We start from the raw sequence: 14,069 nt of genomic DNA on the forward strand, positions 1-14,069 counted from the left end.
ACAGCACTGATGTCGGGGAGGAACAAGCTCAGCTTGAGCTACAGATTGAACCACGAACCTTCTACTGTGGCCTTTTTTGTGCATCCCCTAAAGGAAAACACATTGCAGCTGGCACACTCCTTTACTCTCTTTTTCCCTTCCTAGCTGTGCAAGTAGACACAACATATAAATCCAGTTGCGCTGCGCTACTTACAGCACAATTCCAGCATGTGTGTGACCCAAAAGGAAAGGGATCGCTGAATGCATTTTCCTCAAGCAGTTAAAAAAAAAAAAAAAAAGAAAAGAGTGTTTTCAGCAGTGTCTTTTAGCTGAAAAAGAAAAAAACCCAACAGCTTGATTGTTTCCAGATACAATAACATACTGAGGTCTTTTTCTTCTATGTAAATGTTTATGTGTTCACCCCTTTACAAGGAGATGAGCAAAACAATGGTCTTGTGGATGCCAAAGGAATAATTGAGTTTTATCTGGGCATTCATACACTAAAAAAGTACAAGCTGTTCTTTGTATGTGTTAGACAAGAATAACTACTGTTAGGATAGATGCTGCTGGAGTTTCTCTGTTCCTGGTTTTCCACCAAGTTGGAGCCCTGGCCCTTCTCTTGGGTATCGTTTCAGACAAGCCACTTCACCCATGTGTGTCCTCCTGCAAAATACTCACCTTCCTCTTTAAGGCAATTTTGGACCCAATACCAGAAAAAAGACCAGATATCTGACCCAGCAAGAGGCTTCAGTGGAACTTCAGCCACCGCTCAGAGGAGCAAGGTACCGTGATAGTTGGATAGCGAAGTATCACAGTTTGCATTTCTTAACCTCCTGATCTCCTCTGTAGCAGTAATCATCGGTCCTCCCTGCTTAGGGGAGAACTTTTACCTTTCCTCAGAGGTTTCATTTGCTCACCCAACACATGGCAGCTTCCGAGGCTTCCAATTGCACCAGTAAGAGATGGGCTGTGGTGTGCAGACAGATGTTCCAGCTGTGGCTGGCTGCAGCGCTCCAGGGAACGCCACGTTGGTCCTGTTGGTTCTGCTGAGCAGCGGCTGCAGATGCCCCAGAATTAAAGTCCAACGGCTGGGAACGCTCCAGCGAGAAGGGACGCTGTGGGGGCTCCAGTCCCCACACAGGCTGGTCCAGCCTCGTTTTCTCAAAGCTGACAACTGAGCCTCCGTTTTCAGGCCGGGACAGTTTGCCAAGGCAGGATCCTCTCATCGTACACCCTAAGGTGGCCACCGGAGCCTCCTGACCCAAGCCACCTACGCTGGCTCATCCAAAACCCCAGCTCTGGGAAGAACTGAGCCAAACTGCATGCCCAGGTCAGCCCAACCTCCCAGCAGAGCAACAGCAGCCCTGGAAACCAAAGTGGCCCCCCCCGAAAGCCTCCACTGTGGTCCCTGTGCGAGGCCGCACAAACACGCTGCTGCTGTCGGGAGCGGGACAGTTGGCCCAACACAAATCACAGGTTCCTTAGAAGAATTTCTCTTCCTGTCTACGGCTTTTTCAGTCTACGGCTTCTCCAGTCAAGCCTTGGTACAATTAGGACTACGTTCCAGAGCCCTCGAGGAAAAGGAAGGAAAAACCTCCGATTATCCTCGCACACGCTCCAGCTCATCTGATGCGTCTTGTTCTCTCATCCAACCGTCTCTCTACCTGGGAAGGGGGAGGGAGAATCTTCTCCTGCGGCTGCAGCAGCACCGTACAAAACCACACCTCATCCTTGGCACTGCCGCAACCCGGCTTCAGCTCAGGGGAAAAATTCTTTCAGGGTGTGTATCTGTATTGGAAAAAGCAAAAAAATGACAAAAGCGCATCAGGCAAAAAGTGCGTCTTTCCTCCGTTTGGTTGGGCCTTCGGAACGGAGTCCTGCGCACAGATGCTGTGATTTTAAACCCGCTATTTTTCAAACAGAAATAAATAAATAAAAATAATAATTAAACCAAAATCTGCAAATGCAACTCAGCAGCAGATTCCCCCAAAATTGGCACAGAAAGCCACAGACATCACACACACAGCGAGGATCAGATGTCAATGAGATCAAGGTATTGCAAACCAACCACGTGCCAGGACAACAGGGTGACCGACGCTGTCAGCCAAGCCAGCGCTGCAGAGTCTCTCCTACGTTATCAATAAATGGTTTGTTGTCACCTCTCCCGTAACTTCACACGCAAGGTACCTCCCTATCAAATACATTTTTATCTTGACAATTAAATCACATTGGCAGCCCGCTCTGTTTAATGTTTATTACACTCTAATCAGCCTCGCAGGACCTACCACTGCTCCCCTGAGAGCCGGTTCCCTGGTGATGCCTCTGCCAAAACACCACCCGTGGCACCCGCATTTCTCTGCACGAGGACATCCCGGGCCTGCTGGTGCCAACTCAAATCAGCCCTTGTTTGCTGCAGCAGCCACACTTGTGTCTCATCTGTCGTCCCTACGGACCACAGCGCTGCCGGGCTGGAAAGAAAGTGATGGCGTGAGGAGAGGGGCTGAGTCAGGAAACCGGGGTGAAAAACACCAACCAACCGAGCAGGGAAATTTCACAAGAAAAAGCGAAACCTGCTACAGGTAACGTTAAAAAGGAAGAGACTTGTCCTGTTAAATGCATCGGGGGTTACAGAGGCTCTCACACAGATAAGGTATCAAAGGATAGTCGTTTCTCCAGGCAGTGCAGCCACACCTCAGGGCTGCTGGTACATCTTACAACCGCTACCTGCGTATTTCACAGCGGGAACAGCGACCTCTCTTCCACAGCGGGAGAAAAAGAAATAGAAAAGCTAATACAGGATTAATTGAGAAAACTAAGACGATGTAACCAAAGAGGTTTATTGTAGAAACCCTTGAAGACAAATTCTGGCTCCGGTGAGGGGAGGGAATGTGGGACCAGTGAACCATTGTGATATGCACTTTGTCTTGACAGACTCAAAACAACTTTTGAACAAAAATATGACAGTATTGTATACGCCAGGCTCAGCAGAACAAGTGCTTGGACAGCAATCCTGTTCCTCAAGACCCTCCCACAACTTCCAGGAGAATAACAGCATGTCCAGAGCATTAATCAAGTAGGTGTTTGGAGACTGGTCAGCACAGAGGCAACCACAGAGCCAGGAAATCTGGAGCACCAGGACGCTTCTGGACACACCAACTGCCCGGCACATCGGGCTGAGTTCAGCGGAGCGAACCGCTGCTCCCAGCGCCTTCCTTCGCTCCTGGAACGGCCTCAACAACATCTAAACTGAATCTTCATAGAAAGTCTTTGCCATGGCATGTGCGACTTTCACCACCTTCTTCTCCTTGGCGTCCGGGCCCATGTTGCTGCGGGCCAGTCTGATCCAATACTGCTCTGTCCTGGACAGATAGTCCGCGTGCTTCTCCTCAGGCTCAACAGCCGGGTGTTGCTCCGCTCCTGATACACAATGGGAGAAAGACAGAGAGGTCACAAATCGATCTGCTCTTCCATGTGTCAACCCGGCCAAGATTACCCTTCAGCTAATGTGTTTAAGTGTAATAATCTAAATCTATCAGTAAGCAATGAAATTTCTCTTCTACCCCGAGAGCAGTGTACTGTGAAAACTCTGCTTTTGCTGGAAAACTCACCTGGATGCCAGGGAGGCCTTCCAGGCTGGCAGCAAAACCAGCAGGTGTTGTACTAAAACTCACTTTATGTTAGTGTGAAGACAACATTTATCTTAATCATTACCTCCCTCATCTTCACTCTCCTCTTCAGAGCTCTCCTCTTCCTCTTCCCCTCCCTCCGCACCTTCCATATCATCATTCTCGTCATCCGACTCTGACTCCTCCAGCCATTCTTGTGCCTCTTTGATAAGAAAATAGAAGAAATAAATAAGAAGCCGTTTCCCACTCTGACACCCAGAACTGTCACGGAGGATGCCAGGGCAAGGTCACACAGATGTGCCCCTTAGAGAACAGCCCAGTGTATTCAGAGCGTGCAGCAAACACACGGCACATTTAAAGTACAAAGAGAGAACACCAGCTGATGGCAACATGCTGAGCAGCACCCAAGACCTGCCCTGAGAAGGGGAGGACAGGTAAGAGTGTCCCTGTCCTCTGCCAAGGGGACAAGGGTGGCACAGCAGGACACACGTGCCACCAGTGACCAAAGACACTCTGCTTACATGTCTTGGTTTTCAAAGCAGACAGATCAGAGCTCACCCTCTACAGTGATCGCAAAGCCCTGGAGCAGACAGCTTTCTGCAGTGACGGCGACCATAACACACCACATTGCACATACTCCCAAGCTTTTTTTTCCCCTAAAATACAGCACTGCCAGAAGTCACATCCTGGGGATTGCTACACCAAAGGCAGAGTGAGGGATCCCACCATCAGAACTTACTTGGATCCATCTCCACTAGCACTTTCCATTCTTCCATCTTATGTAGGTCGATGCTGTAGAGGTCACTGAGGGTGAACTGGCGATCGCCCACCTCAAACATTCCCCCGTACACATAGAGAACCCCGTGCTTCACCGCCAGCATGGCATTCGAACGGGGGCACGGCTCCACTTGCTGGCCCAAGGCTCCATCTTCCTCCTCCTCCTCCGACTCAGACCTCTCCTTCTCTGCTGCAGGCCCAGAGATCACCTGCTTGATCGTCATGACAGTCCCATCTTCTGCCACCACCTCTTTGACTATCTCCACTGGGCCCTGTGGACGTTGCTTCTCCACCTCATCTCCAGCACCCTCTGCCTCAGCTTGTCTGCCACGTCTCCGCTTCTTCTTCTCTGATTTCAGTCCCTGTTAACAGCAAAGAAGAACAGGAGACTGTGTGTGAATTGTGTGCCCCTAATAGCACGTATGCCAGTTAATACAAGTACTATGGATGCTCCTGGGAGGTAGCGGGGAAAATTCAATAATTTTTCACTAGAATTGTAAGTCCCAAGCGACAGGCGCAACCTCTCACTCAGCATGAACTTCTACCAGCCATAAAACCAGGAGCAATGAAACTCCTGGAGAACCCACGGTGTGGAGTCGCTTCGTTTATTAATGGCAGCATGTGCTGAAGAGACGGAAAACAGCTCTTTTGCTCTCTGTCTTGCAGGTGCACAAACACACACAGAATCCACTAGTCTGTGACAGGAGCAAGGCAAAATAACCCACCATTTTGTGAAATCAAAACAATTACTGGGTGCTAAATTACAGTGCATTACCAGGAAGCACTCCAGGTCTTCGAAAAGGCTGGAAAAGAGTCAGCTAGGAAGGCAGAAGCAAACATCTGAGTGCATGTTTGCTGTTATTACGTGATTGACTTCTCCTTTTTGAGAACAAAGCCAGAAACAGTGGAGGTGGAAAGAAGGAACTTCAACCAGGTCATTTGCACCTCACTCCCCCGCTTTGAGACCGGTTCACACAAAATCAAAGATCTGAGCTGAGGGCCACATTTCTCAAGTTCTGATGAGCCGAGGTTAATATTTCATCTCTTCTAGTAGCTCATCAACACCAGGGAAAAGAGGGAGGGTTTTTGATCCCAACCAAAGATCTTCTCACAGTAGCTTTTATTGAACTATCTCACGTCAGACTTACACACCTGACGTGGAGCTGGCCTCTGGTAAAACACCATAAATATGTTTTCATCCTGCTTTGATTCACTTTGCATTACAGAACAACAGGCACACGCAGCCAGAGTCCTGGATGAGGGGGGGTTCCCTGAACTCCACTCACTTTGTGCGCCCAAACAGTCTGCAGGAAGCAGGGCATGGAAATAAGGAGGAGCTGCGTGCCAGGGAAGGAAAGGAGCTGCATGAAGTTACAGAATTCAGTTGGCCTGGTAGCAAAAACCTGCAAGAGTTGCACATCCCCAGCTTCACTTCTACAGCCTCTCCCTCTCTTGGCAACCAGTGGGTCACTGATCACAGCAGCAGCCACATCTGGTGGCTCAGCTTCTGGAGCACCCTGAGTTCTTAGAAACAGAGGTTTGCCCCACACTGCGAGAACACTGTACGAGGCAAAAAAAGGTCCAAAGGGCACATGTCGGATGATCAAGGAGAATGAACTGAATATATTTGTGTTATTTTTAAAACTAACCTTTAGCTGCCCAGGAAACCAGCGGTTCTTCCCGATGTCATAGAAATAAATATCGTTGAAGAAGTCCCCTTCAATGGTCTCCTCCTTCTCTTCATCGTGGACGCCTCCAAACAGAAGGGAGCGGTTATTGGGACCAGTCGCCATGGAGAAGCCAGACCTGGGGGTGGGTTTCACTCCAGATGGGTTGAGCCGACTCCACATCCACTTGTCTGGTAATGGAGAAAAGCAAATATGAGCATCAGCAAAGCAGAATTCTGATCGTTTTTGTATCTTCCAAGGCCCTTCAGTTCACCACCAAGTAACTCAACAACCCATCTTGGACACTCTTAAGAGTTGCACCTTCAGCAACAACAATCATCAAACCCACTTGTGTTTCCACTTCAATCACGCAGGTTAATACACACATTCCTTCTACCCTTAAAAAGCCATTGTGTCTTCAATAAAATCAAATGCAAAGAGCAATCTTCATGGCGTGCTTTCTGGGGCAAGGAGTCTCTTGAAAGGTGTGTACACCTTTACGGGAGGGTGTAGGCCACACCAGGACTGATTGCAGCCTAAGAGTACTACAGAAAGGAACCTCGGTTATCCCACGAGCTCACCGTACACCAAATTCTCCCCACAGGTCCCTTCTACTACAGTATTTTATCTGCCAGCTTGCACCACTGCCTTAATCCCAAGAACAAGTAGAGTTCGTTGTAAGGAGACCCAAACGCACTTTAAAAAAGGGCTCAGCAGTGGGATATGATGTGTGCTCTAAACCCGCCACTTTTTCTCCAGTTCTTTCTACTCTGGATTTCCAGCAAAGCCCTCAAATGCAGACTGGGAGAAGCATATGCACCGGCTGGGCACTGTGTTTCCGAAGGAACCACAATTTCAACAAGATAAACTATAAATACGCCATAATGCAAGCAGGGTCTGGATCCAGACAATATATGTGACCAACTTTCCCCCTCAAATTCCACTTTAAGACTGTAAAGTTTTAAATAAATCAGTCACAATTTTAACATTTTAGAAATTCAGCTCAAAGAACACTGTCCCATTCCCTGAGCCAAGGACAAAATACACTCCCTCCTGAGGAAAGTGACGGAATTCCTATTTCTGGGGACATTCACAGATAAAATAACCAATCAACCAAAACCCACTCCTGATAATATCCCTGCACCAAGTAATCTCATGAGGTCACAGCCCAGTCTTTTATCTTTAGAGTCTATAAATGAGCCACCACTACCAGAGTTTGTCAAAACAAGAATTTCCAGTGAATTTTGAAATCCCAAAGATTTTCTGTTGCGAAACAGAAAAGCAGTGATCAAAATGTCCCAGAGAACAGAAATTTCAAAATGTTGTTTTAATTCCCTCCCACACACAAACCAAAAAAATCCCTAAAGTATCTTTTCATGTGGCTGTGCAGGCCAGAGCTTCTCACACAGTTATGCAAGGAGCCCAGAGACCCTCCACTCCACCTCAGACTATTCCAGGACCAGCTGGGAGGTGTCAACACTGATGAGGCTGTGAGCCAGAAATTATTTTCTGATAAAATTTATACTCCAACCTTTCTCCAGAGTTCTGCCAGTTCCTCGAAGAAGTTTCTCAAGCAGCTCCCGTCCCCCAGTGTTTTGCTGTGCCAGAGCTACCATTTACCTTAGCGTTGAAATCGGGCTTTGCTCAGCAAAGCCGACATGGCCTCATCTTTTTGGGCTGTAAACGGAGTGCAAGCAGGGGACAGAACCGCTGTGCAGCACAGTCTGCTGCAGCAACAAGCACCTACATTTCCCTTTGCAGAGTGCAGCAGTGAGGAATTCTGCCTGCTTTTGTGGCCCGTCCTTCTCCAACACACAGAAATAAAATGAGAACATAATTCTCCCAATGCCCCCCTGCAGTTGCTGTTTCCTTCACCCCAGCCCCTTTCTTTTTAAGCTGAGTCACAGTACCCAAATGCACTCAGCTACTCCTGGGAAGAAAGAAATATTTTAAAAAGTCAATTCATCTGCTGTGTTTAGCCCCAAAGCAAACACTGGGGAGTAGTGCTTTTCATTAAAAAGGGAAATTTTGTTCTAGGCTTGAGGTTTTGGGGTCTGTTATTCAAAGGAAGAGAAAGGATTTGTGTTCGCAGTCCTGCAGCATCACTAGCAGCGCAGCCCTCTGAGCTGCAGCAGTCGCTCACCTTCCTCCTTGCCTGCACCTTCAGCCTTCAGCAGGAACATATCTGTATGCAGGGTGCCTTTGTCAACATCCTTCTTAATTCTCTGCAGAGAAGGGAAAGAGAGAGATGCTCAGCAAAACAGTTTCAGCAGCCCAAAACACAGGAGGTCCAACTCTTCAATGCCTGGAAGGTAACTCATGCCAGCATGTGCCATTCTGAACTCACCACCCCACAGATAAGCCTCATCGCAGCCTGGATCCGTACATTCCTCTGCTGAAAATGCAAATACTGTGACTAGGGCAAGGAGAAGCTGCACAGCTAGTCACACTGTGGCTCTGGAGCATCAGGCGGCTCACAAGCAGAGTTCAAAGCAGGAGTATTTATTGTGATGAGCCACAAGCAACTTCTGCCTGTGACAACCAGGCTGTGACACAGACCCTGTGACTTGTGGCGGCATCAAGACTGCAGGATGGAGTTTAAGAGTGGGAATTGTGGCACCCGGAGAAGGGAAATAAATTGTCACAAGGGATTAAAACTGATAGTTTTGCAGGAGGAGGGAAGGATGGGCAGCACCACGGAAACAGGAGATGCACGGTCCTGCCTTTTACTCTGCAACACAGAGTATCACGTGCTCTCCAGGGACTAATTTAACACCTGTGCCTCTGCTCCTCCAGCTGTAAAAGGGAGCAGATCCTTTCAGCAGGGCTTGTGAAGCTCTCTGGGATCCTGCCCTCGAATGCTAGGCAGAAGCTCAGAGTGTCTGTGCTGTATCATTTCCAAGGCCCAAGTTTAAGTGCAGACCTGCGACTCACGCACGGACTTTCAGTCCCTGCCACCCCACATCTCCACCCCACGGCACGAGCAGCAGAGGTGGCAGCTCGTGCTCTGCACCACAACTGCAGCTGCCAGTTATAGCATTCACAGCCCCACAGAGCCTTGGGCAACAGTTTTTTCTCCTCAACAGAAACAGAAGCCCTACTTCCACCCCTACTAAAGGCAACAGCAAGACACCAGCAAGAGCAGAACCAAGCCTCAGCTGAGGCAACTAAATGCATCATTTTAAATGCGATTTCCCTTGCTCCCTTCACTGTCAGCCCCTGTACTCCAGTGCTCATAAGCAACATGCAGCGTTTGAAAGCAGTACTATGCAACACCACTGTAGGAGGTCTTTTCATAATGTCATTACCCCCCCAGCCCTTCATGCAGAGAGCTCCTGCTTCCTTGTAATTCCCTTTCTCCTGGGAGCAACAGCATTGCCGAGCTGTGTAACTGCTGCCAGGATGAGGCTGGGGCCAGGAGCAGAGCAACACGGTGCTGTCCTGGTCTTGCTGCAAATCCGTACCCAACCTTGTGCCTTGCGCTTGACAGGTTTTGTTACTGCAGAGGATGCTGTGTTGTTATTACATGGCTGAGTATCCAATTTGTAGGAACTGAATTCTTAGAAAGGCAGAAGAGAGAAAAGGGAAACAAAGTGTGTTTGAGGCATTGCACAACAGTGCTGCAACCTGGATGACGCTGGAAAGCTCCAGAGAAGGCTGATAATGAAGGTCCAGGGGAAACAGGAGAACTCTGCTCGCAGTGCGGCAAGTGGGAAGTTTCCGTTAACTTAAGGACCAGGCTCTGCCTGTAGTGCTGTCTTGGGAAATCCGTTAGTTTGGAGCTGTGGCTTACGTGTCTTCTTCCTCTCTGCACACACCCAAAATGCCTGTTAGCAAACTGAAAGACACACACTCTTCAAGACAGGATGTGTACACTGCAGAGATCCTCTTCTGTGCAATCACTTCAGTGAAGTCAACAACTGCCCTATTCCACCTGCTGTCCCTGAGCAACAAAACGTCAGGCACACAGGGACAGGAAGCCTGTAGGAATAAATATCAGTGACAGCCCTGTTTTCTGAAGGTTATACAGCGATGGCCCCTTCAGCCACTGCCAGCTCTCATGGAAAACAAGCAAGCCAAGTTTCTGCATCGGTGAGTGGTTCTGAGGCACAGTTAGAGGAGCTCTGGTGTTGGAGACATGGTTGCAGGTGCTGGGAGCTGCCCACTCTGACCAGACCCTTGAGCGACAGCTGCCAGGGCAGAAGGGAAAGAAACACCTTCTAGGAAAGGCGCTGTAAGTATGGAGTACACCGGCTCAGAGTCCGGCGGTGCGTGTATTGTGGCCTCTCCAGCAGTAGCTCTCAAGTTCAAAGGGCTGTGAGTCACCATGCCGTGCTCTGGCAATGTCACAATCCACTGTCGCACGGGCCTAGAGCAGCACAAGTCACCACAGAGCTGTGGAGAGGCAAGATACAGCAACGTTTTCAGTCTGTCCCTCACCGCCAAACACCCCTCCAAGCCTCACCTGAGCAAAGAGCTGTCAGGGATGGGTGAGCAGAAGAGAGGGACGGGCAGGAGCCTTCGCACCTTGTATCATAGCACTGATGTGCACCCCAGTGACTGCGAAGTGCATCTCTGCTAACGATAATAGAAATGGTGGTTACATCCTCCCCAGTCCCAGGTAGGGTCCATTTTGTCCTCAAATGCCAGATGGAGCACACATCTGTACGTGCCGGGGACACACAGGAGCAGGGGAAGATGTGCGCTGTCTGCACAGAAAGAGGGGAAATAACAAATGCTGAGAGAGCAGTTGGCTTCACTATTGTACGAGCCACGTAGAATAACCGCATTATTTTTCTCCTGAAAATCACACGGCTCCCTGTAGTAAACACACTGCGTATGAAACATGACAAAGCTTCTTGGGCTGAGAAAACCCCCAATGAGGTAGAGTGGGAGTTATTTGTTGTCAAAGAGATGCCTGTTTTTCCCCAACTCACACTGGCTCAAAAGCAGACACTCCATCGGCAGAGCAGCACATCGCTGCCACGGAGATCAATCCCCTCGCGCCCAGGACACCACTGCCCTGAGCGAACCGCTCCGTCAGGCACAAGGGGCTGCTCTTCCCCCCGCTGTCCTTCTTGCCTTTAAATTCCAGGTGCTTGCTTTCAAGCACAAAACTGGCATGGATATCCACAGCCTGTTGTTTGCACGTACAGGTACATTAGCAACTTACAAGAGGCTTACAGGCATTAGCTAAAAAACCCCCTAGCTCCAGTGACAGACAGCAAGACGCCTGTTTATCCCCCTTCAAAGGGGGAGGAAACTTAGGCACAGAGAGCTGGTCTTGAGAAGAAGGGGAATCAGCACTCCTCATGTATAACATGCTAAATGTGTCTGATTAAAGATATCAATATTGGCTAAATACAACCAATTAGCAGAAGCCCTTAGCGGGCAGAGCTACAGAGGGTCCCACCAGACCTCGCAATTCAAGTAAACACTTCAGCCCCGCCGCAAGCAATCTCCCAGCAGGATCCAGTGCAGCTTTGCAAAGCTCGCCACTAAAAAAACCCATTCCAAAACCAAGGAAAAAAACCCCTGCATGTAATGCCAGCCCTCCCATGGCTCGCAGGCTTCTTGCACCTGCAAGGTAGGAGCAGCCTTCACCTCCAACCCCTCCCGGCTGCGTCTGCCGTGCCAGCCAGGCCCAGCGCGCTCACGTTGCCTAGCAATAGAGAGGTTTCATTGCTTGACACAGCCCAAAACGCAGCTTGCTGCAGCAAGCCCCAGCCCCAGCATGAGAAACAGGTGAGCACATCTTTAAGATCAGAAGGAGAGCGAGTCTGAGCTGCTCGTGGGATTTTGAGGGACATTCTAGGCAGAGCTGACAACCCCCAGGACATCCCCATCCGTAAGGGACTCTAGTAGTTGCCTGTGTCATTTCTAGGCTGAAGATGAAACACACGGACACCGTTGCGCTAAGAATCATGGATTTTGAAACACCAGGCATACTTTTGTCAATTTGCGCACCGACATCTCAAGTTAGTTGCACTCAGGGTTGTAAAGCTCCTTTGTCACCATTCGCATCGTGGTTGTTCACCACTGGGTCAGCAAAATCTAGAGGCTGGCACAGGCAAAGGCACGCCTGGGTACCAAGGTTCTTGTCCTGACTGTATAAAAGCACTGAAGTGACTTAGACAAGTCACTTGGTCTTTTCTGACCATGAAAGAGACTTTCTTATTCGGGTCACATGAGAAGAGAATTCAGCAACATGGCCTGGACTGACAGACATGACTGAAAACTGACCCTCCACGCTCAGTTCTGCAATCGAAGCAGGGACCAAATCTCTGCTTCTGCCTCCACGATACCTGCTGACGAGGCTGCGGACGGGCAGATAGATCACCCGATCAGAGGAACATCCCCAGCTGCAAGCTGACAGTGCTGCTCAGGCTTTATAGAGCCCCAACAGCCAGCTGGGTACAATGATGCCTACAATTCCACCCACAACCATGAATCTCTTGGGCTTGCATCTCTTTTTGCCCTACACCACACCACAGAGCTCTTTTGGTACAGTACTTCAAAGCAGATTTACAAGGGTAAGGGGACCACAGGATATAATGCATCGGAACTGCCCGTTGCAGGAAAGCAGCCTCTCACATCACAAGTCTCCTCCAGCAATGTGACAGCTGATACTAAAACAGAGGAGCTATTATGATTTCCATTCCTCTTCCATCCAAACCAATTCACGCTGTGTACATCCTTGATAGCAGCTCTGGCCTCAGGAGAGATCCACGCAAATCCACACCTTTTTTTACAACACACGTGAAACTTAGTCCTGTCTCTTATTTGAAGAGAAATCCCTACATGACATGGTGGATGGCGCTTTGCTTGGACACCTGCCTGGTTTCATAAGCAAAAATGTCTTCATGTGCCCAAAAAGGTCTTCATAGCACTCCTGAACGCAGCATCTGCCTCTCTAACTGGAGACAAGGAACAGGTTGTCTCCTGTGCCTCCAATTAAGTGTCATTTCCTCCACCTTCTACCTCTTATTTCTCCACGAGTAACCCAGCCAATGACTCTGGGAGGAGTACACAAGCCAAACATAGTCTCATCACTTCAGAGTAAACCCAGAGAGACTCAGCTCCAAGATCAGCTGTAAGCAAAGATTTAAGGAGAATTAACTAGCCACACATTAATGAAGTTTGTTTCTCCTAGAGTGGCTAAATCTTGCTGAATTAAATTTTCAGGAGCACGCTAAAGGTTTCTTGCTTTTGCATCTCAAGCAAGCTGCAGTGAAAATTGTGTCCGCTGCTCTGGTGGGTTTGTAGCTCAGCTGCACCATTCCTGCCTGAAAGTTCACCTGTGCTGCAGCAGACACAAGCAAAGTCTCTGTTAGGAACAGCACATCACATCAGAGAGCAGCAGACTCAGTTCTCTGTATCACAAAGGAAGCAGATTTGTAACAGGAGTGGTTGTTTTAATCTAAAAAGCTGTTCTCCAAGCTGGAGAGGACCTGCACCCAGCTCTGTTACTTCCTCAGTGTCCTGTACAAAGGCTGAGGGCAGCTTTGCATTTCCCCATCCCTTCTACTTCATTTTTATTAGCTCAAAACAACCTGAAGCAGTGTGATATAGCCCACCTCCGTAGACTGCAACTGCAAACACGCATCAACTTCCATATTTCCATGGTGCTCAGTATGCACGTAAAACCCAGGGGCTTCCAGTAGTTATGAGAGATCCACATCTGGCACAGCATGCAGCTCGTGCTTCCTTCCCACCCTCCAGAGTGAGCAAACAGGACAGAGAAAGGAAGAGGACAAAGCCCTTTCGGGTAGAAAATGCCTCTGTATTGTTACTGCTATTTAATCAAATGCATATCTGAGGAGATAGAGCCCTAAGTGCAGGCCGTGAGGAGGCACAAATGCTTCTAAATATACAGACTATCTTTTCTTCCCTTTCTCTGCTTTTCTTCTTTGTTCATTTATTCACATCAGAGGAACAAGGCGTCCTCCTCCCCCAGCGCTGCACTGCTGGAAGCAATGCCTTTCCACCGAGACAGCAGCAGCAGGATCCGGGTCTTCTG

General features: G+C 49.0%; 1 protein-coding gene across 3 annotated transcripts in view; it reads right to left on the reverse strand.

The window, feature by feature from the left end:
* Positions 1 to 2,812: 2,812 nt before the first annotated feature.
* KLHDC4 (kelch domain containing 4) overlaps positions 2,813 to 14,069 on the reverse strand; it is a 28,649-nt gene continuing 17,392 nt past the window's right edge. For all 3 annotated transcript variants that reach the window (XM_065641168.1, XM_065641166.1, XM_065641169.1), the window contains 5 exons: positions 8,193 to 8,274; positions 6,032 to 6,240; positions 4,345 to 4,744; positions 3,691 to 3,807; positions 2,813 to 3,396 (listed from right to left, as the gene is read on the reverse strand). In XM_065641168.1, coding sequence (XP_065497240.1) covers positions 3,221 to 3,396; positions 3,691 to 3,807; positions 4,345 to 4,744; positions 6,032 to 6,240; positions 8,193 to 8,274 — 984 coding nt within the window. In that variant the 3' untranslated portion in view covers positions 2,813 to 3,220. The remainder of the gene's footprint in view (positions 3,397 to 3,690; positions 3,808 to 4,344; positions 4,745 to 6,031; positions 6,241 to 8,192; positions 8,275 to 14,069) is intronic.

This window comes from Caloenas nicobarica, chromosome 9, assembly GCF_036013445.1.
Source record: "Caloenas nicobarica isolate bCalNic1 chromosome 9, bCalNic1.hap1, whole genome shotgun sequence".
NCBI lineage: Eukaryota > Metazoa > Chordata > Aves > Columbiformes > Columbidae > Caloenas > Caloenas nicobarica.